This window comes from Carcharhinus amblyrhynchos, chromosome 16 (genome assembly GCF_965287045.1).
Source record: "Carcharhinus amblyrhynchos chromosome 16, sCarAmb.v2.hapA, whole genome shotgun sequence".
Taxonomy (NCBI): Eukaryota; Metazoa; Chordata; class Chondrichthyes; order Carcharhiniformes; family Carcharhinidae; genus Carcharhinus; species Carcharhinus amblyrhynchos.
In genome coordinates this window covers 3,778,679-3,802,601 of record NC_137339.1, presented here as the reverse complement: position 1 = coordinate 3,802,601, position 23,923 = coordinate 3,778,679, and the positions used below count along the sequence as shown (strand labels likewise).

The window sequence follows — 23,923 nt, the reverse complement described above, 5'->3', positions numbered from 1 at the left end:
CCCTCCCTCCCTCCCTTCCCTACGCCTGCTCTCCACACCTCTCTGAGGGCAGCTACTGGTGAGGCAGGGGCCTAGGGTTTATTTCTGCGCAGTACTTAAACGAGGCCTCCATTTCATATTTCCCTCGAAACTCTGAGTGAGGCCGGACACTGCCTTTCCATAGTCACTTCCCACATCAACAGAGTCAATTCTGAGGAATCTGGATTGAATTGACTTGAGGAAAGATTGGATGGGCTGGTATTGCTTTTTTTGGATCAGAGGAGACTGAAGGGAGATTTAATTGAGACATAAAATCATGAAGGGCCTGGAAAGAGTGGATGCAAAAGGCCCATTTTCCTCAGTCAAAGACCCAGGGGGTATAGATTGGAAGTAATTGCTGGAAGAGTTGAAGGGGGATTGAGGAATAATAATTTGGCTCAGAGGATAGTGCTGTTGTGCCTGCTGCATAGTCTGTTTTAACCCTTATACGATGGACAAAGAATTGCGAGTAGACATCCTGTTAGTACAACCAATATTTATTTAAAACACACAATCAATAATCACCCACCCAACCAACAATATGTTATCTTCCAGAAAATACTAAAGTTCAAGTCCAGTACAAGACCTTGATTTAATTTTGCGTGACTGGCAAATATCCAAGCAGATATTGGCCTTTATCTGTGTGCTGGTCTCGGTCTGTCCTCTTGTGTAATCTGATCCTTTGGTCTGGTCTGATACTCTGGCTCTGGGTCCTTCCTTCTCAGGTGTGGTGGCCCTCCTCATGCTGGTCGTTGCTGGCGATGGTCACCGTTGTTGTAGCTCATTTGTAGGGTCAGAGAGAGAGAGAGAGATTCTTGGTTGCGCAGCACCCTTTATACCCCATTGGGTTTCACACCCCTTTTGGCCATTGCCAATCAGTCAATCAGGACGTGATCCCCCTGATCAATAAAGCCCAATCGGGTGCTGCCACACCAATCTCTGGATGTGTCCCCAACAGCCATGTGTGTAGGTGCTGGGGTCACGTAGGACACACACCTCCCTCCTAAATGAGGGGTTACCCTATATCTGATAAACAACCCAGTTTGACCAGAAAGTCCCTTTTGCCCTGGAGGTGGCCCATATCCTGTGTATTCAGTCCTCTGAGCTGCAGGCAGTTTATCTCTGTCTTTTAGGCTGTTTTAGTTCTCACCCAGCTTGAAGCACTGTAACCTCCAGCACTACACAGCTGGAGAGTAGGATAATGCTGGATAGCTCCCCTGGATAGCTCAGCACAGACACAATGGGCCAGATAGTCCCCTCATAGAAACCCTACAGTGCAGAAGGAGGCCATTCGGCCCATCAATTCTGACTGACAACAATCCCACCCAGGCCCTATTCCTGTAACCCTACTTATTTACCCTCCCACTCCCCTGACATTAGGGTCAATTTAGCATAGCCAATCCACCCAGTCCACACTTCTTTGGACTGTGGGGGGAAACTGAAGTACCTGGAGAAAACCCACGCAGACACGGGGAGAACATGCAAACTCCACACAGACAGTGACCCGAGGCCAGAATTGAACCTGGGTCTCTGGCGCTGTGAGGCAGCAGCGCTAACCACCGTGCATCATGTACCATAACTTTACTATGTTTCTATGAACCACGGGCTAAATGGTTTAGAATTTTGTTTTATCAACATTACTTGCCACTTGATACTTGATCCAAACATAAAATTCCTCAATAAATTATTCCAGCGTTCCAACTATTCACATTGATCACTAGAAAAATAATCTCGGGGTCCGCCATTTGACCTCCAAAGAATTGGGTAATTTGAGGCACACCAGTAAAGTGACCTCCTCATCTTTCGTGCATATTCCTGTCAGACAAGAACTTGAGACAACAGAAAAGAGAAGAAATCAAATGTAAGATGTGTCCAAACATTTAGCATTTTCACAGAGCGAAAGGCAATGAAATTCAATTCCCAGCGTAAATTCGCTATGAAAATATGTCCAATTTGAGTTCTCCCATGGGACAACTTGGCTTGTGTTGACGAGGGAAAGTGGAGGGTAGGTGAGTGATGGACTCTCGTCTTTCCAGCCGCTTGCTTGGAGATTTCTGATACACGCTCAGAGACTTATTAACATCTTGGATGTTACCACGACAGGCTGGAAACGCCACATCGCCCCAGCTCTGTGCTCTGTAAAAGTGAAAATCTGAGAGACCAAAATAGCAAAAGAAATTGCTATTTTTGGGTGAGATTTTACAGCCCTGCCCACCAGTGGGATCTTCCAGTTCCACCAAAGCCGCGCCCCCTCCACCACTGTGGGGGACGAGCTAGACACTGGCGGGACCAGAAGATCCCGACTCTGGCAAATCCTTTCCTCACCTTAAACTCAAAGGAGTAGACAGCATCTTTGTGCAATCTGTCCTCGTAACTTAACCCTTTCAGTCCTGGTGAATCTGCCCCTCTGTGGCCGGTACGTTTCCTCTGACAATCCGTGTCCCGAACTGAACCCAGTTTCTGTTGCCGAGGACCCCAGGGATTTTTCCCACAACAGCAGAGAACGAACAGACGGTCAAGATCAGGAGCTCTCTCGGTGCTGGCTCCTGTCATTGGAGGAATTAGAAATGGAAATAGTTGGAGCTGGAAATTTCCAAAGAATATTCCAGGGATGTTTGCACTCAATGGAGTTGAATTGATGAGGGGACAGGTGTGTTTTGTTTTTACTCATCTCCTGCCTTTATTTCCTGGAATTTAGAGTAGAGAGAGGTGGTCACATTAAAACTTAGACAGTTCTTATACGTTGGTGCAGGGAATCATAGTCGGATTTTTGATTTCATTTATTGTTACATGTATTAGCAGAAAATGAAAAGTGTTGTTTCTTGCGCACTATACAGACAAAACATACCGTTCATAGAGAAGGAAAGGAGAGAGTGCAGAATGTAGTGTTACAGTCATAGCTAGGGTATAGAGAAAGATCAACTTAATGCAAGGTAGGTCTAATCAAATGTCTGACAGCAGCAGGGAAGAAGCCGTTCTTGAGTCAATTGGTACATGACCTCAGACTTTTGTATCTTATTCCCCGACAGAAGAAGGTGGAAGAGAGAATGTCCAGGATATGTGGGGTCCTTGATTGTGCTGGCTGCTTTTCCGAGGCAGCAGGAATTGTAGACAGAGTCAATGGATGGGAGGCTGGTTTGAGTGATGGACTGGGCTTCATTCACAACTTTTCGTAGTTCCTTGTGGTCTTGGACAGAGCAGGAGGCCATACCAAGCTGTGATACAGCCAGAAAGAATGCTTTCTATAACACCTCTGCCTCTTTTTATTGATGCTGGACTGGAGCTGCAGATTTCCAGTCCAGGCCTGTAATGAAATGTGCAGTACGTTGGCTCTGGGGTCTGTGCAGCGCAGAAGCAAAGCTAGGCCCCATTTTCACATTACTAGAAATAGACAATTCTATAAGTCCCAGGCACTTTGAGAACCCAGGGAGAAGGGAAGTGGGTAGGATTGGGGGCAGGGGGTAGGATTGGGGGCAGTGGGTAGGATTGGGGGCAGTGGGTAGGATTGGGGCAGTGGTAGGATTGGGAGCAGTGGGTGGGATTGGGGGCAGTGGGTAGGATTGGGGGCAGTGGTAGGATTGGGGGCAGTGGGTGGGATTGGGGGCAGTGGGTGGGATTGGGGGCAGTGGGTGGGATTGGGGGCAGTGGGTAGGATTGGGGCAGTGGTAGGATTGGGAGCAGTGGGTGGGATTGGGGGCAGTGGGTAGGATTGGGGGCAGTGGTAGGATTGGGGGCAGTGGGTGGGATTGGGGGCAGTGGGTGGGATTGGGGGCAGTGGGTGGGATTGGGGGCAGTGGGTAGGATTGGGGGCAGTGGTAGGATTGGGGGCAGTGGGTGGGATTGGGGGCAGTGGGTGGGATTGGGGGCAGTGGGTGGGATTGGGGCAGTGGGTGGGATTGGCGAAATAGGTAGGATTGGGGGCGGTGGGTAGGATTGGGGGCAGTGGAGGGAAGGGGATAGGATGGGTATTGTCAGGTGGTCAGCCTAGAGGGTAGGATGGGTCAGGAGGGTTGGATGATCAGTTGAAGGGTAGCTGGGGGGGTCGGAAGGATAGTTGGTATTAGTTGGAGGGATGGGGGTTGTCGAGGGGTAGTCAGGAGGTAGTTAGGGTTTGGGAGGCTGGTCGGGGTTTGGCGGTAGAGTATTCCAGGCATCAGAACAGTAGTTAGGTAAGTGGTAATCAGGGGTCTGGGGGGGGTGGTTGCGAGGAGTGGGGGGTAACAGGGTAGTCAGCTGTCGGGGGGGCTGGAGTTTAGTCAGGTGATTGTTGGGGGTAGTTGGTGGGGTGGGGTATAGTTGGAAGGTAGTCAAGCATTGAGAAAATAGTGTTGGGGTATTCGAATGGTCCAGTGGCAGTTACTTTCCCAGAGAAAGCCAGGAGTTAGAAGTGATTTAAATTCTCTAACTTTTCCTGGGTAATGGTTCCGATAATACAGTCGGAACTGACCAAGATCTCTGATTTTTTTCAGAGAAACAATGACCTCCCAGTGCAGGATAACTGGCCATCTTCCTTTGGACTGCGATGAGGTGAAGCCCCTTCACTCGGAGTGTTGTGAATCTTTGGAATTCTCTAACTCGGGGAGCTGAGGAAGCTCAGTGCTGAATATTTATGATGTGGAGATGCCGGTGTTGGACTGGGGTAAACACGGTAAGAAGTCTCACAACACCAGGTTGAAGTCCAACAGGTTTATCTGGTAATGCAAGCCACAAGCTTTCGGAGCCCTGCTCCTTCATCAGGTGAGTGGGAGTTCTGTTCACAAACAGGGCATATAAAGACACAAACTCAATTTACAACATAATGGTTGGAATGCCAGTCTTTACAGATACATGTGTCATGAAGTGTGTACGTCACAACAATGCAGAGTCACTGAGCAGAGACTGATAGCCAAGTTCTGCACACATGAGGATGGCCTCAACCGGGATCTTGGGTTCATGTCACACTATCTGTAACCCCCAAGTTTGCCTGGGCTTGCAAAATCTCACTAACTGTCCTGGCTGGAGACAGTACACATCTCTTTAACCTGTGCTTGGCCCTCTCTCCACTCACATTGTCTGTACCTTTAAGACTTGATTACCTGTAAAGACTCGCCTTCCAACCATTATTTTGTAAATTGAGTTTGTGTCTTTATATGCCCTGTTTGTGAACAGAACTCCCACTCACCTGGCGAAGGAGCAGTGCTCTGAAAGCTTGTAGCTTGCATTACCAGATAACCCTGTTAGACTTTAACCTGGTGTTGTGAGACATCTTAGCGTATTTACGAGGCAGAGATTGATAGATTTTCAGGCTGTGAGAGAATCAAGGGATGTGGGGAAGGTAGAAGATAAGCCATGATCTTGCGAATCGGTTTGAGAGGCTCCTGTCTCTCCTGCCTCCTGTTTGAATCCAGGTTTCCAGCATTTTGCCATTTCCTTAGTTGTTTTGTTCTGTCAGTTCATTGGCCTGTTTCCTTTTTTGTCAAGCAGCGGGGGTTAAGAAGGAAGATAAGATCTTCAGAGATTGTGCAGATGCCTTGGAATCTGGAGCTGACGTGAGTGGGATCTACACAATCCACATTGAGAACATGACAGATCCTCACAAGGTAACCAGCCACTCACATCCCTCTGCCTGAGTCAGCATGGCAACAGAAATTTAACCCATTCATTAACTTGGTATCTGGTTCTCATGGGTGCTATTAATGTTACAGGATGTACTTACAACACATTACACACTTTCCATCCTTTTAAATAGTCCCACCTATCACTGATACTCAAATCTTACTCCTGTGCTGTTTTAACGGTCAGATATATCGGAGCCATAGACTGCCAAACATCCAGATCGATCTGGACTATCCAGAAGTTAAAGAATTGGCATGGTGGCACTGTGGGGGTGGCAGGGTGACACGATGGTTAACACTGCTGCCTCACAGCTTCAGGGACCTGGGTTCGATTCCCAGCTTGGGTCACTGTCTGCGTGGAGTTTGCACATTCTCCCCGTGTCTGTGTGGGTTTCCTCCGGGTGCTCCGGTTTCCTCCCCCACCCCAAAGATGTGCGGGTTAGGTGGATTGGCCATGCTAAACTGACCCTAGTGTCAGGGGGATTAGTTAGGGTAAATGCATGGGGTTATGGAAATAGGGTCTGGGTGGGATTGTGGTCAGTACAGACTCGATGGGCCAAATGGCCTCCTTCTGTATTTAGGGATTCTATGATTCAACGAATTATCCCCACCAGTCTGTGGAGAAACACCAACAGGGGCAATGAAAACATTATCTTCTCATTACTGTAAACACCCTGTTTGTTCTCGAAAAACTAAATATGGGGAAAATGTCTCAACAATCATTCAATAGATATCGAAGAGGTTGATTGATTTTCAATGGGGGAAGAAGGTGGGGCAACATGAGGGTGGACATGTTGGCCAGAGTGTGGGGGGAGGGAGGACGTGGCTGTTGGAGCAGGAGGTCCTGTGACGATACCCCTTAGACTGGATCCAACTAGAGTGGGTCACACTGGATTAAAGCGAATTACCGAGGATGCTGGAATCTGAAACCAAGAGAGAAAATGCTGGAAAATCCCAGCAGGTCTGGCAGCATCTGTAAGGAGAGAAAAGACCCTTTGTCTTCTCCTGTCTTAGAGTAGGTAACACGCGTATCGGTGTCGAGGCTGAAAGCTGGGAGTGAGTTACACTCTGAAACAGGTGAGTGATTCACTCACACTGGATTCCCTCCTGAAGGTGTAGATTAGCACCTGACACTTACAGGGCAAGGGTGAGGGTGGGGGGGTTTGGTACAGGAGAGTTTACCCTGCCTTTGAGCTGCCTGTTCACTCACTCCACTTGTCTTTGCTCCAAGTTTTGGTTTCCAGCAGCCAGAGGTTTTCCCTGTTTCGGATATTACTGAAGTTGATGAAATTGGTCACTAGAACCCTCGCATGTGTTCCAGATGTTGATAATATTAATGAATGTGACATGGTCTTCCCTTGCAGTTAGGGTGAACTTGCTGAGCTAAGCCTGGATCTGTGTATTTGGAATGTGTCCATTCAGACGTCTTCCCAAGAATTGTAAAAAGTTTACAACCCGTGCCTTCTCCAAACCCCACAAGAGACTGGGAAATATATCTCAATAAAAAGGATTCACTTTGAGGGATACAACAACATTGTGGTTCCTTTTCTGGGCACACACTCAATTTATCTTTATATGCCCTGTTTGTGATCAGAACTCCCCACTCACCTGACGAAGGGGCAGAGCCCCGGAAGCGAGTGGTGTTTACTACCAAATAAACCTGTTGGACTTTAACCTGGCGTTGTGAGACTTCTTACTGTGCTTACCCCAGTCCAAAACCAGCATCTCCACATCATTCTCTGAGATTGACAGTGAAACATCATAACATTGGGACCAGCTACACTTTGCCTGCTTCTGTCTGGAAGGAGGAAATGTTGTCGACAATAGATCCAAGGATTTGATGTGTTTGATATTTGCTTCTTGTTAATTGAGCATCATGTTCCTCTGTCAGGGAGCAAACACATTGCAGAAATTATAATGTGGTTTCCCCCCCCCTCCCCCCCCGCCTCACTTTGTGCATCATATCATGGTGGGAGAATGTGCTGGACAGTTTGAAATAACAGCATCTATTTTGTTGTATTTTTTGGTCGTACCTGTTGGAAAGTCTGTAAGGCATCCATTTTGACAGCGGGAATTACAATACCATTGAACCTCGCACCATTGCAACCTCAGTCAACATCTGTCTCACCCTCTGTACTCTGCAGGTTTACTGTGACATGGAGACCAGTGGTGGGGGCTGGACTCTTATCCAAAGGAGAGTGAATGGCAGCACCGACTTCCAGAGGAGTTGGAGGGAATATAAAATGGTGAGTAAGAGGAAACTGTTTGCATTTGCATAGCGCCCTTCACAACCACAGGGTAATCCAAAGTTGTTTCCAACCAATGAAGCATTTACGTAAAGTGCTGTCACTATTGAAATGTAGGGAGTGAGGCAGCCACACAGCAAGATCCCACAAACAGCAGAGGTAAATTTGCAGGTTATCTGTTTCCGTGGTGTTGACTGAGGGACTCTGGGGGATCCTGCCCTTTTTCAGCTCGAGATATTTTACAGTTCAGAGGGTAGGGAGGGTCTCAGTCTGCAGAGGGTTCCTCCAACAATGCAGCACTCCCTCAGAGCCATGCATCAGCCACTCTTGAAGGGAGTTTATCCTGATTCATTTATCATTTATTATCATATTATTCATTTATCCTGACAGGGGTCACTGTCGAGGTGAATCGTCCGAGGGAGAGGGTCCGAGTGCCGAAAAGAATGAATGACCTCCTCCACACTGCAGGCATGAGTTTGAGTTTCACAGGCTGGAATTTTTCAGCTGTTCACGCCAGCGGGATTCTCCAGTCCCGCTGCAGTGAATGGAGATTTGGCAGAGAGTCAAATTCTCTGTCCTCGCTTGCAGTGAAGGCGGGACGTGAATGGGTGGAAAATTCTAACCATACTGTGTGAAAGTGAATGAAAGGTGGGTGGGAAAAGTAGGGGCACTGAATAGTTAAGGACTAAACCAGGCATTGAACTGTAAAGCGTCCTTCCTCACCAGCATACGCTGCAGGCATGTGTGCGTCAGCAGAATCTGATCATTCCTCTATGCTTCATACGAACATGTGAGTTTGGATGAGGAGAAGGCCATACGACCCCTCGAGTCTCTGTGTCATTTGATAAGATTGTGGTTGATTTGATTGTGACCTCAGTTTTACTTTCCCATCAGCCCCCTATAGCCTTTGATTCCCTTTGTCGACCAAAAATCTATCCAGTTTACCCTTACAATATTCGGTGCGCCTGACCTGTCACTGTGCTCCTTCCTGTTGCTGCCCAGCTGCCTGTACTGGTTCCTGTGTTACACCAAACCCCTCCAGCACTCCAGGATGAAGGAGTACAGTGTGAACAACTCCCATTCTGCAACACCCTCTTTCTTCGAGGGAGGTGCCACCTCTTTGGGACACGGATATGTAAAGGAGTGGCTTATCTGTCCCTTGGCTCTGTGCTGTCCCTTTTACATTTGGAACAAACACTTTCAGCTTTATCACTCCTTATCCCAGACTCCGTCACTCTGACTGTCAGGTTGAGCACAGAGTGAGATCCTTTCCAAAGACCGTCCAACTCCAGGTGACTCACTCTCCCGCAAGCTTTCACAGTGAATCCATTAAGGTGCAGTAACTGGTCAGCATTCAATGGGTGGGTTATTGAAGTGGAGTGGCAGCCGTTGGACTGAGGTAGGCGTAGTAAGCAGTCTCACAACACCAGGTTAAAGCCCAACAGATGTATCTGATGAAGGGGCAGCGGTCTGAAAGCTCGTGCTACCAAATAAACATGTTGCACTTTCACCTGGTGTTGTAAGACATGGGAGACTCAAACCTTCTGGGAAGCTGCATTAAATCCCACCAATTTACATTTAAATTGCAAATGCAAATACTCGATTGTGACTATTTCTGAGATTCCTGCCAACAACAGGTGGATATCCTGCTTGTTTACTCTCCTGTAATTGGCCGAATTGGGAGTAGGGTTCTCTGACACATGGCCTCATATGCAATCCCTCAAACCTACTCACCATCTTCCCCCGCTCCAACAGATAGCACACAATCCAACCGTAAGTATCAATCACCCAGGGTGGGCCTGGGTAAGATGCTCTTCGGAGAGCTGGTGCAAACTCAATGGACAGAATGGCCTCCTTCTGCACTGTAGGGATTGTATAGCTCAATGGATTCTGGAAAGGGGCTGAGAAAGTTAGGGGCAAAGGATCCTCAATTATAAAATGAGAGGAGGATTTGGTGTAGAGTTTCCCAGAGTTGGAAGCTGATGGGTAACTAGCCCTTGAGTTACTCAGGAATCACATCTGGTGCTGGAGGATGAGCAGAGAATGATGGGAAAGCTTAGGTCAATGTGTCTTTAAATCGGAGATTCCCATTCTTGACCCGGAGCCCTCTGCACTTCTGGCCGAGAGTGAGTGACCAGTCTGGATTTAAAAATGCTGATTGTGTGGGAAAGATCTCTGATCAAACCCACAAGAACGAGTGTAAAAATAGCATCAAACTCCAGAGTTTTACTGTATGCAGTGCGCAGAGTCAGCAACAAGTAGTGTGTAACCCTTTGAGAATTTCCCTCTTGATGAGACAAGAGAATGGAACCAAGTGAAGACACATGTTCCCCTGCAGGTGAAGGAATTGAATCTAAATTCCTGGCTGGATTTATTAATGACTCTCTGATGTTTATGGCCTTTACTTTTGGTTCCTCCTGCAAGTGGAAAGATCTTTGTGATGTCTATCCTCAAACACTTCCAGAATTTTAAAATCTTTATTCCGTCGCCTCCAGGTTTCTCTTTTTCTGGAGATAAGGACCCCAATCTGTTGAGTTATTTTTGATAGCTGTAACCTCTCACAATGGGTTTGCTCTTTCAATGTCTCTCTCTGGTGCTTTGATCTCCTTGTTGTGCAGCGCAGTCGGGCTCACTGCAGCATTCTTATCTTCCTCTTTTAAAGAAAGTCGGGAGATTTCCCCTGGGACGGCCCATTGTGCCAATACTGTTCATGTTCCAAAACAAAAAAATGTATCTGGCAAACAGCCTTGTGGACCAAGAGCAAAAACAGCTCACAAGCTGGGAAAACTGCCTCTGAAACACAGCAAGGAGTCATCTGACAGGAGTCTGTAAATGTACGCCTGAACCAGACCCTATTGAGATCAACCTGGATCACAGTCTAATGCAGAAGGAAAAATGAATGCATCCAGTTCCCTGTAACTGTGTCCCTACATGTCACAGAATCATTGAACCCTACAGTGCAGAATGAGGCCCTTCGGCCCACTGAGTCCACACCAAACGCAATCCACCCAGGCCTTACCCCCATATTATACCCACTAACCCATACATCCCTGGACACTAAGGGGCAATTTCTTAGCATGGCCAATCAACCCAACCCACACATCTTTGGACCGTGGGAGGAAACCAGAGCACCCGGAGGAAACCCACACAGACATGAGGAGAATGTGCAAACTCCACACAGACAGTGACCTGAGCCGGGAATCGAACCCAGGAGCTGTGAAGCAGCAGTGCTAACCACTGCGCTGCCGTGCCGCCCAGTCTCTAATCCTTTGCCCCTCTCTCTCTCTGTGTTTGTCCCCCTATTTGTGTTCTTCACTCTCCTGCTTCCCCCCCCCCCGCTGCCCCCCGACACACACAGGGCCATATTTATACTCTTGCATCTGCACACTATCTAATTTTATCATTTGTTCTGTGTTGTGGGCTATCAAACCCTCAGCTGCTGGGGTTTCCGGCTTGGCAGCTGATGGGTGACAATGTTGGAATGTAGAAAGCACAGCGGCCACTTTGCACATTTTTTGCGCTTCCAGTCCTCACGATACCAGCTCTGTGTCGCCTCTCGGTCACAGCGCAGGTAAATCAAGGGTGAAGTTTATTTTGTTTTGAAATGGAGTCAAGAAACATCCACACTGATATTTTGTGAAAATATTACTTTTGTCACAGTTTTATTCAGACTAATTTTTAAATCTATTATCTCTTGCTGCCTTCCCTCCCTGTCTTCAGCTTCCTCTCCCAGCTGTCCACCTGGCTCTTGTCCGCACCCCCCCCCTGGTTTTAAAGGGCAGGATTTGAGCTCTTTGCTGTTCGGTTTTTTCCTCAGTCAGCCCCTGACTCTTGCGGAAATCACCTGGCAATTTCTGCCGATGCCTGTGGGGCTGTATAGGGCCCTTTTCCGACTGATAGTCTGTGCTGTGATCAATGTGAGAGCTTGAAGAGGTTGGTTTCTAGGTTGTGTGGGTGAGTCTGGGTGTCACGTGGAGTAGGAGGCGTGATTACAGCTGGAAATTCAGCATGCCTGACACAGGCTAAACATTGAATCAATCTCTGACTGTTTTCAAAAACAAGCCACAGAGGATTGGAAGAAACTTCCTGCAACTTTTTGACATAATGTTCTTCGTTGGTCTTGTAGCAGTTTGGAGAATCTTGAGGTTGTGTGAAAGGCGCGATAGAAATTCAAGTTTGTCCATTTTTTCTTCTGGGTTTCCAGTGACATATTGCCCTGGGGCTTCCTTTCTCACACTCCTGTGTTTCTCCGGCAGGGATTTGGAGATGGGGCGGGTGAGTACTGGCTGGGGAACGAGGCCATTCACCTGCTGACCAGTCACCGGGCCTACTCGCTGCGGATTGAGCTGTGGGACTGGGATGGAAACCGGGTCTATTCCCTGTATGAGAGGTTCCGTTTGAGCAGCGAGAAACAGAATTACAGGTACAGTGTTTACATTGGGTGGAAAATGGTCACAGGGAGACTAATAAAAGTCACCCACAGTAAAATGAATGGTTTCCAAACCAAAATATTACACTTCAAACTTTCCAGGACTCCTGTGGTTCATGAAGTCATTGAACTTGGCAGACAAGATTTTATTACTTTGCACATGTGTCCAGTATAAGTCAGAATCATACTGATAAAATTATCGATTTGATAATTGAGGTTAAAAACTCTGTAACATGGATAGATAGTAAAGGATCAGAACTTCCTCACATTCACTCACTGGTAAATAGCCTCCCAGAATGATATATGGACAAACTGGAAGATAAACCCTGTAATCAAGGGGATGTGGTAGCTATAGTTTGTTTTTATTTGTTCAGAGGATGTGAGTGTCACTGGCTGGACCAGCATTTATTGCCCATCCCTGAGGGCATTTGAGATTCAAGCACGGTGGACGTGTCACTGGATCAGTAACTCTAAGGCCAGGTTACTGCTCAAGCCAATATGGCTTCATTGGAAATTAAGTTCAAATTATAAATCTGGAATTCAAATCTAGTCTCAGTTATCTTGACCAAATTGGGAAGGAAATCCTTATCCAGGGTCCTCTCTGCCCACACCCCACCCCCCCACCTCACCTGATCCTGAACAGGAGCACTGGGGTAGCAAGGATTGCAGGATGCTCTCTGGGTGAAATCTCAGCTTCCATCTCATTAAGTCACCGCCCCCCACCCCCGCCCCCAACATTTACCTGTCCTGGTCCCCCCATGCCAACACTATAGTTAAGAAAGCCCACCAACGCCTCTACTTTCTCAGAAGACTAAGGAAATTTGGCATGTCAGCTACGTCTCTCATCAACTTTTACAGATGCACCATAGCAAGCATTCTTTCTGGTTGTATCACAGCTTGGTCTGGGCTCCTGCTCTGCCCAAGACCACAAAGAACTACAAAAGGTCGTGAATATAGCCCAATCCATCACACAAACCAGCCTCCCATCCATTGACTCTGTCTACACTTCCCGCTGCCTCGGAAAAGCAGCCAACATAATTACGGACCCCCCACGCACCCCAGACATTCTCTTTTCCACCTTCTTCTGTCAGAAAAAAGATATAAAAGTCTGAGATCACCTGCTCAAGAACAACTTCTTCCTTGATGCCAATAGACTTTTGAATGGACCTACCTCGCATTAAGTTGATCTTTCTCAACACCCTAGCTATAACTGTAACACTATATTTTGCACTCTCTCATTTCCTTCTCTATGAACGGTATGCTCTGTCCATATTGTGCGCAAGAAACAATACTTTTCACTGTATGTTAATACACGTGACAATAATAAATCCAATCAAATCAAAGTTTCCCACTTTTGCAAGCCCCATAAATCCCTCCTCCACTGCCCCAAAAATGAGAGAGAAGGACATACAGAGACTGAAAGCAAAAAAAGGCTGGGAGAGAGATCCCAACTGGAGACAGATACACAGAGACCTGAAAGAGAGACAGAGAGAGCCATTGGGAAGCACAGAAAGTCTAAAATAATAATAAGATCAGGGATTGAATTTTCACAAATGAGATGGAATAAATCTTGTATCCTGCTGCCAATGCAAACACTAATGTGTTTTTCCAAGATGGTTTCTAATGAGACAGACTGTTTGCTCACAGTTCCGTACTTCAGTCAGTGTAGTAACCTCAAAGAATGTAACCAGATCATTCACTTGTCAAACTGACTGTTTATCCAACACAATCAAACTCTCCGGATAACAGCCTTTTCACCGCTTCACCCTCAGTCATGTCACTCTCTCTCTCACCTCATCATTCTTCCCAACAGCTTTTTTGTACATAGTTTTGGCAAAATCCCAAACGACAGAACATTCTCCCTCTCTCGTTCTCTCTCTGAATATTCACTAGATGCTGGCCTGGATCGCACAGAGTACGATGATCTCGCAAACTGTGTTGAATGCTACAAGTACTCTGGGATGAGATGATTGTCCTATGAGGAGAGGCTGAGGAGTCTAGTTTATGTTCCTTGGAGTTTAGAAGAATGAGAGGGAATCTGACTGAAATGTATAAGATTCTCCAGGGCAGATGCTGAGTAAATGTTTCCTCTGTGGCGAATCTAGAACACTGGGTCATGGTCTCCAGAATAAGGGATCAGCCATTTAGGACTGAGATGAGAAGAAATTTCTTCACTCAGAGAATTGTAAATCTTTGGAATTCTCTACCCCAGAGAGTTGTGAACACTCAGTGATGTGGCTTATTTAAGACAGAGCATAATAAAGTAACAAAGTAAAGTTTATTTATTAGTCACAAGTAGACTTACATTAACACTGCAATGAAAATCCCCTAGTCACAACACTCCGGTGCCCGTTCAGGTACACTGAGGGAGAATTTAACATGGCCAATACACCTAATCAGAACATCTTTCGGACTGTGGGAGGAAACTGGAGCACCCAGAGGAAACCCACACAGACACGGGGAGAACATGCAAACTCCATACAGACAGTAACCCAAGCTGGGAATTGAACATAAGAACATAAGAAATAGGAGCAGGAGTAGGCCATCTAGCCCCTCGAGCCTGCCCCGCCATTCAATAAGATCATGGCTGATCTGTCGTGGCTCAGTTCCACATTCCCGCCCTCTCCCCATAACCCTTAATCCCCTCTCTTATCAAAAACCCATCAACCTGCGTCTTAAAAATATTTAGCGAGGCAGCCTCCACCACCTCAACGGGCAGAGAATTCCAGAGATTCACCACCCTTTGAGTGAAGAAGTTCCTCCTCAACTCCGTTCTAAACCGCCCCCCCTTTATCTTGAGGCTGTGCCCCCTAGTCCTACTGTCCTTTCTGAGCGGGAAGAGCCTCTCCACCTCTATCCTATCCATCCCATTCAACATCTTATATGTCTCAATGAGATCTCCCCTCATTCTTCTAAACTCTAACGAGTACAAGCCTAGTTTATTCAGCCTCTCCTCATAGTTCAACCCCCTCAACTCCGGAATCAGCCTAGTAAACGTCCTCTGCACTCCCTCCAAGGCCAAAATATCCTTGCGTAAGTGCGGCGACCAAAACTGCACACAGTACTCCAGCTGCGGCCTCACCAATGCCCTATACAGCTGCAGCAAGACCTCCCTACTTTTATATTCAATCCCCCTCGCTATGAAGGCCAACATCCCATTTGCCTTCCTGACCACCTGCTGCATCTGCAAGCTGGGTTTTTGCGACTCATGCACAAGGACCCCGAGGTCCCTCTGCACCGTCGCCTGCTGCAGTTTTTCGCCACGTAAGTAATAGTCCTTCCTACCATTATTCCTACCAAAGTGGACAACCTCACATTTGCCAACATTAAATTCCATTTGCCAGTCCCTGGCCCATTCGCCCAGCCTATCTAGATCCTTCTGCAGACTCTCCACACCCTCCGCACAATTTGCCGTTCCACCAATCTTGGTGTCATCAGCAAATTTCGACACCATACACTCGGTTCCCTGAACCCAGGTCCCTGGCGCTGTGAGGTAGCAGTGCTAACCACTGTGCTAATAGACTTTTTTGGTATCATACCATATGATATGATATCCCATAACATATGGGATATGGGAATCCCATATTCCCATAAGGGATATGGGAATCCCACATTCCCATAAGGGATATGGGAAGAGTGCATGAAGCTGGAGTTGATGTAGAAGGTCAGCTATGATCTTATTCAACGATGAAACAAGATTGAGAAACCAAATAGCTTTTCCAGCTCCTATTTTTTATGCCCTTGCGGACTGTGGGAGCTACTGGAGCAATATCAACACTTAACTTCATACTGCCTTGTCTAAACCCCTACCCATACCCACACTCTCCCCCCATCCATTCAGCCGGATAACACAGCTCATCAACTCTGACTCAGGCACTATCTGGAAGGTATGATTCCGTGAGTATGACCAAATCAGGCTGCTTCTTAACTAGTCTGTGAGATAGCTCTCCCAATTTTGACAATAACCCCCAGGTATTAGTAAGGAAGAATTTGCACAGTTGGGTTTGCCGTTATCGTTTTCGGTGCCTGGGTCAATGCTGGGTGGTCTGCCCTTTTAGAACTCATAGTGCTTTGATACAACTGAGTGGTTTGCAGAAGTCACTTGTAGGCCAGACTGTGTTTATACTGTATACAACCACTATAACCGGGGCTGGATTTCAATTTCAGATTTGTCATTTGAATTTAATTTCCAGTGAAGCCATATTCCCTTGAGTAGTGACCTGGCCCGCTGCATAGATTCCTCATCATGTGACCTCCTCTCTCCGACTGCCTTACCCGTACCCTTCTGCCATTAGATATCTACAAGCTCGAGGTTTAAAACTTTCCTCCAAAGTTACAAAACCAAAGGGGCTGCTCTTAAATAGGTTATTAGTGTAGCTGTTAGCACGCTTAGAATTGTTCAGCAAGTGCTGTTCAATCATTGAATGCTGTCTAGCAGTGGATGCTATGTTTTGAGTTTTGCAAGCCCGGATTGGCTGAGAGTGGTTGAGTTTTGAATAAACTAAAGAAATATGTTCAAACCTTGCATCCTTTTTTGAAATATCAGGAAACTGGGGAGTCTATAGTTCTCCTATGCTTTCCTCATGGCAATGACTCAGCCAATCAGAGTTGACTTGCCAACCAAACCATATCTTTTTTCTCTTGTAGCATAACTTGTGATTGTTTGAAATTTGGTATTCTTGTGTTTGTCCTGATGAGTGCAAGATGAAAAATTTCAGCGACATGTTTCTCTTATTCAGCAGTACTCCGGTTCAGCATTACCCAGTGACTGTTCTTACAGATTGTGTTTGTTAACAGTCTGATTATCTCAATGAATGAAACCGCCTGCAACATCATAGCTTGACTCTTTTTAAAGCAGTTTGCATCTACCCTTCTATCAGGATGCACGTGGCTACATTACACGGCACAGTAGCACAGTGGTTAGCACTGCTGCTTCACAGCGCCAGGGACCCGGGGTTCATTCCTGGTTTGGGTCACTGTCTGTGCGGGGTTTGCACATTCTCCCTGTGTCTGCGTGGGTTTCTGCCAAACATTCTGGTTTCCTCCCACAGTCCAAAACATGTGCAGGTTAGGTGGATTGGCCATGCTAAATTGCCCCTTAGTATCAGGGGGACTAGCTAGGGTAAATGTATGGGGTTATGAGGGCCTAGTTGGGATTGTGGTCAGTGAAGACTTGATGGGCTGAATGGCCTCCTTCTGTACAGTAGGATTCTATGAAAGAAGGGCTATACTGGCTTTTAATTCCAACCTTCTCTTGCACAGCCTTTTCCTGAAAGGATACAGCGGAACGGCGGGACGCCAGAGCAGTCTGCCTGTTCATGGAGCAAGTTTCAGCACAAGGGATGCAGATAATGACAACTGTCACTGCAAGTGTGCGCTGATGTTAACCGGAGGTACGAGGGGAGGGGCACATTACTACTCACGCTCCCTTTACTGCTGATGACAACATTCCCATTTCAGTTGCAATGTTTTAAGATCAGAGTTGAGAGACTTTCGGAAGTCTTTCAATCTTAGATACTTCCCAGAAACGCCCTTTGGAGGAGGGAAATGGTATCCTTTCCAGATTGCCCATCATCCCACCAACCTGGATAACACCTGGATTATTACATCTTCAGAAACTCTTGCCCCGGAATTGAAGGCAGGTAATGGTGGGGTGGAGTACAGATTAGCCATGATCTGAGTGAAGGGCTGAATGGCCTCTTCTTGTCCTTATGAATGTCCTAGGGCAGATCACACCATTCCCGGTGAAGTCCCAACATCACAAGGAAATTCGCAACCTTTATTTCTCTCCTTGAAAGTGTGTGAGTCACGTCTTGAAAGGAGCAGCCACTGTATCCGTCATGCTCCACCTTGTGAAGCCCCTTTTCCTTTTCCCCTGTCCCTAACCTCTGGCAATTAAAAATTTTTTCACATGATGTGGGCCCGCATTTATTGCCCATCCCTAGTTGCCTTTGAGAAGGTAGTGGCCAGCCACGTACTGGAACTGCTGCAGTCTGTGTGGTGTAGGTCCACCCACGCTGCTGTTAGGGAGGGAAGTTGAGGATTTTAACCCAGTGAAGGAACGGTGATATATTTCCAAGTCAGAATAATGAGTGACTCGGAGGAGAATTTGGAGGTGGTGGTGTTCCCATGTTTCTGCTGCCTTTGTCCATTCAGATGGTCAAGGTTGCATATGTAGAGGAAGGTTTGGTGAGTTTCTGCAGTGCATCAGGCTACTTCCTGGCCTTGGGATTGTCAGTGGATTCCTTCCTTACAACAGGCTCAACACTTCAAAAATGACCTGTTGGCTGTAAAACACTTTGAGGTGTCCCTTGATTGTGAAAGGTGCTATATAAATGTAAGTTCAACATAGCCTGAAGGACCAAATGGTCTTGCTGTTATTCTCTATTCTGACGTGTCACGCATCGAGTCCTTGCTGCTGCCTCAAAGTTGAGTCCATCCAGCTCCTTGTGCACGGTAAATGGATTGTTCTGCTTGCTGTGGGAGGCTGGAGTCATCGCCAGCTAACTTTATTTGAAATGTGGGAAAGATTTCATGCAAAATAGATGAACGAGGAGCAAAGGTCATGAGTAAAGGGAATAAAGCAGCAAATTTCTCTGCAGGAGAGCTAATATTTCACCATCATAGCAGTCTTTAATGAGTGCAGACAGCAAAGTTAGTCAGTTTGACAGCTTTCACCAGCCAGACAAGCAGGCTAAACATTTAGAATATTCGCCCCTGTGAAGTATTCATTGCAGCTGTGTCTAAATCTTCATCACTTCAAACCCATCTGTTACTCTGCCTCAAATCTTTCCCTTGCTGGTGCAGAGGGTGCATTGGCCTCGTGTCTCAGGCTGGGCGCCAACTCCAAGCTGCCTCTTACTTTAATTGGGATGTGGGTGTGTCTGCCCTGGGGGCGGGGGGATGGGGGGATCCATTACCTGTCCCTGGTGACCCTTGAGGAAGAAGAAAGAAAGGACTTGCATTTATATAGCGCCAAATGCCACCTTAGGGCATCCCAAAGCACTTTACAACGAACGAAGTCATTTTTGAAGCCTGGCCATTGTTGCGATTAGGAATCGTGGCAGCCAATTAATGCACAGCAAGATCCCACAAACAGCAGTGAGATACATGAATGGATAATATGTTCCAATGATGTTGGTTGAGGGATGAATATCGGCCCGGACACTGGGGAATTCTCCTCTGAAATAGTGCCAGGGGATCTTTCACATCCACTGGGAGGATGGTTGGGGTCCTTGGTTTAATGTCTCATCAGAAGATGGTCCCTCTTCTAGTCCAGCACCTCCTCACTGCTGTCTCTGGGTGTACCCGCTTAGATTCTGGTATTACCACTAGACTATTAATCCAGAAACTCAGCTAATGTTCTACAGACCCAAGTTCAAATCTCACCACAGCAGATGGTGGAATTTGAATTCAATAAAAAAAAACCTGGAATTAAAAATCTAATGTTGACTGTGAAACCATTGTCGATTGTTAGAAAAACCCATCTGGTTCACTCATATCCCTTTAGGGAAGGAAATCTGCCGTCCTTACCCAGTCTGGCCTACATGGGACTCCAGAGCCACAGCAATGTGGATGACTCTTAACTGCCCTCTGAAAACACCTAACAAATTACATCTTAAAACATGGAGAAATTTGACTTCTAAAATGATTGGCTTTAGTTAAATCAGCCTGTTGTCTTTGTTTCTGTTGATTCTTGGGTCAGGATTGTTTTCACTGGAGTTCAGATGAATGAGGGGGGAATCTCATAGAGATTTATAAAATTCTAACAGGACTAGACCGGGTCGATGCAGGGAGGATGTTCCCGATGGTGGGGGGAGCCCAGAACCAGGGGTCACAGGCTGAGGATTGAGGGTAGACCATTTAGGACGGAGGTGAGGAGACATTTCTTCACCCAAAGAGTGGTGAGTCTGTGGAATTCATTACCACAGGAAGTAGTTGATGCCAAAACATTGAATGTATTCAAGAGGTGGCTGGATAGAGCACTTGGGGCGACTGTGGAGAAAGCAGGATTAGGCTATAGAGTTGGACAATCAGCCATGATCGTGATGAATAGCAGAGCAGGCTTGAAGGGCCAAATGGCCTCCTCCTGCTCCTATCTTCTATGTTTTGTGTGGAATTGTTCCAATAGACACTGATCTTTTCCCACTCTCTCCTGTCAGGCTGGTGGTTTGATGCGTGCGGACTGTCTAACTTGAATGGAATGTACTACACAGCGGGCAACAACATCCGGAAACTCAATGGCATCAAGTGGCATTACTTCAGGGGCCCCAGTTACTCACTGAGGGCCACCAGCATGATGATCAGGCCTGCGGACTTGTGAACAGAGCCAGTGACAGTGGGCAGGATGATGCTCACCAGGGAGCTCGGAGGAGCTGTGACACAAACCCTTTCTTTATTTGGGGGGGGGAGGAAGAAACTGCCACAGGCAAGGGCCACAGTTGAGCAAATTAAGAGCTTGCGATTGCAGAGGAGGCTGAGAGGGGAACCTTTGCTGTAAGGAATTTACACGGATTGGCCAGAATTTATGACGGCTAAAAGTTTTTGATAATGAATTCCAGAGGATCCCCTGCTGAGAACTAATTTGATTCAGAAGCTTCTGAACTACTACTGCAAAGATCGTTAACGACGCATTCTGAATATTAATGTTCGTGTTTCTTTTTAAATACATTGTAAATGTGTATTAGGAGCAGATACATCCCTTTTTAATTTAAAGCGTCAATTATATTTTGGATCAGAGAGTGGAAAGTTACTATAGTTCCCATTGGCTCAGATTTCTGTCCAAGTTATCTGTACAAACAAAACGTAAAGGTGGTCACAGTTAATAAATCTGCCCCTTTCTTGTGCAATCAATTCCATCCAACCTCTTCTCACCCTCTCCCTCTTCCCCATTCTCTCCCCACAACACAACCGGTTAAATTCCCAGGGAGAACTGGGAGTGATGTGCTTTAAGGGAGTGTGGCTAATAACACAATAGCCCTGGCTCTACAAACAGGAGAAGGCTGTTTGTCTCCTCAAGCCTGATTCACCATCAGCTGGTTCATGGCTGATCTGTACCTTACCTCCATTAGCTCACCCTCACTCCTAACCAAAATCCAACAACCTGGGCATTGAAATTTCCAATTGCTCTCAGCTTCAACAGGGAGAACAAGATTGAAGCTTCCTCCACCTTCTCGGTGAAAAAATCTGCCTGACGTCATCTCCTGATTGACCAAGCTTTAAGCTTAAGGCTATGTGACCTTGTTCCAGACTCCTTCCCCTCCACCAGTGGAAATAATTTCATTCTGATTTACCCAAACAAATCCTTTAATAATATTAAACCCCTGATTTCATCACCCTTTAATCTTCCAAACTCCTGGGAATACAAATCTCCCAATAAACATCAGAAGTGGAAAGTCCACAGTCAGAGAATGGGACTGTCTCTCTCTAACTGTGCATCTCCTCCCAGGATTCTGTACCTGTGTCATAATCTTCACAGCTTTACTTCACACACAACAATTACCGGTTTGTCAAATGTTGCGATCTCTCATTCTGATTCTGTTCCCCTACAACGGGCGGCACGGTAGCACAGTGGTTAGCACTGCTGCTTCACAGCTCCAGGGGCCTGGGTTCGATTCCTGGCTTGGGTCACTGTCTGTGTGGAGTCTGCACATTCTCCTCATGTCTACATGGGTTTCCTCCGGGTGCTCCAGTTTCCTCCCACAGTCCAAAGATGTGCGGGTTAGGTTGATTGGCCGTGCTAAAATTGCCCCTCAGTGACCTGAGGTGTGTAGGTTAGAGGGATCAGTGGGTAAATGTGTCGAGTTATGGGGATAGGGCCTGGGTGGGATTGTGTTTGGTGCAGACTCGATGGGCCGAAGGGTCTCTTTCTGCACTGTAGGATTCTATGGTTCTAATCACTCCCTCTGTGCAGTTTGTGATTCTGTACTTTTCTCGAAGTGTGAAAATCTGTGGAAGTTCAGGGTGTTTAAGTGAATAAGCGTGCAAATGAGTGAGCGAGTGTCAGTGAGAGTGAGTGAGCAAGTGTGTGAGTGTGAGTAAGTGAATGAGTGAGTGAGTGAGTGAATCTGTGACTGTGTGAGTGTGAGTGGGCGATCCTACCGGCTCATCCCGCCAGTTGATCAGTGTGGCGAGCCGATAAAATTGGGTGAGAGGCAAAATATTGAGTCCGCACCTGATATTTTTGACTCTCGTGATGTTACCAGCCCCGTTTTGCCGGTGAAATCAGCCTAATGCCCATAAAGGGTGCGAAGCCAATTTCAATATTCATTAACGAACTTAAATATCACGAGTGAGTCCCAGACACTTTATTCCGGGCTGACTTGCCCGTACCTGCTCACCGGTGAGGATCATGTATGGTCCTCACCACCGGGGACTAAATGGGACGGCCTCGCCAGTGGGAAGGGAGGCCCCCCTGGGTGCTCGGGGGGCAGGGCCGGCGTACATTCTGTAGCTGTGTCGAAAGCTTCTACGTTTCCGAAGAGAGGCACGTCTACTGCTTTCCTTTGCAGGCTGGACTCCACTGGATTTGTTGAAGAACTCCTGAAAGCAAACTTTCCTTCAAGTTTTTCATTGCAAGTTGAGTTACTGTTGTTTTCGTCTTCGCCAATGAACTAATTGTAATAATTGGCAATGACTGGTTAACCAACAAACAGCAAGGGGTTTATTAGTGTTTACTATTATATACAGGGTGTTACAACCGATGTGTCCATTCTCAACTCGAGGATCAGTCTGGCTGCAAAAGCCCCGAGATACCCACGCTCATTCCTCATTGGCCGATCGGATCACATGACCCTTCCGCTGCACAGCCCTTACGGGGCCAATACAGGGTGCTTTAACGTGTTAAAGATTTTTAAAATTAATTCATGGAACGTGGGCATCGCTGTGGGCTAAGCCAGCAATTAGTCTTGAGAAAATGGTGATGGGCTGCATTCTTCAGCCACTTCAGCTCATTGTGGAGTAGATATATCCACAGCGCTGTTAGGGAGGGAGTTCCAGGATTGTGACCCAGCGACAGTGAAGGAACAGTGATATATTTCCAAGTCAGGCTGGTGAGTGACTTGGAGGGAACTTCCAGGTGGAGGAGTTCATAACCTCAATGGAAATAAATACAAAGATCAAAAAATGGCTTGTTGATTTGCTGCCACCTTTTTCCACTAACACAGATCAAAATCTAAACCAATGTCATTGTCCCAAATCAATGGCTGCTTATTCCTATCCATCTTATTGAATAGAAATCACTGAAAGAACAATACAACACTGGGGCAGGCCCTTCATGTGTCTATCAAGATATACCTTTAAAGTTGCCAATGTATTTGCTTCCACCAATTCCACTGGCAGTGTGTTCCAGTTACCCACCACCCTCTGTGTGAAAAACTTTCCCTGTATGTCTCCCTAAACTTTCCCCCTCTCACGTTGAACCTGTACCCTCTTGTATTTGACTCTTCCATCCTGGGAAAAAGCCTCTAAATATCCACCCTGTCTCTGCCTCTCATAATTTTGTAGACCTCTATCAGGTCGCCCCTCAGCCTCTGTCTTTCTTGTGAAAACAATCCAAGTTTATTCAACCTCTCCTCATGGCCAACACTCTCAAGACCAGGCAATATTCTGGTAAACCTTCTTTGCATTCTCTCCAA

At 46.7% G+C, this 23,923-nt stretch overlaps 1 protein-coding gene across 2 annotated transcripts in view; it reads left to right on the top strand.

The window, feature by feature from the left end:
• Positions 1-21,096, top strand: part of angpt4 (angiopoietin 4) — a 70,432-nt gene extending 49,336 nt beyond the window's left edge. The window contains exons 5-9 of one of the 2 annotated variants that reach the window (XM_080204358.1): positions 5,482-5,597; positions 7,757-7,858; positions 12,115-12,281; positions 17,550-17,680; positions 20,450-21,096. In XM_080204358.1, the coding sequence (XP_080060484.1) occupies positions 5,482-5,597; positions 7,757-7,858; positions 12,115-12,281; positions 17,550-17,680; positions 20,450-20,610 (677 nt within the window). In that variant the 3' untranslated portion in view covers positions 20,611-21,096. Of the gene's footprint in view, positions 1-5,478; positions 5,598-7,756; positions 7,859-12,114; positions 12,282-17,549; positions 17,681-20,449 lie in introns of both variants that reach the window. The other variant, XM_080204357.1, reaches the window with a different exon arrangement.
• Positions 21,097-23,923: the final 2,827 nt, after the last annotated feature.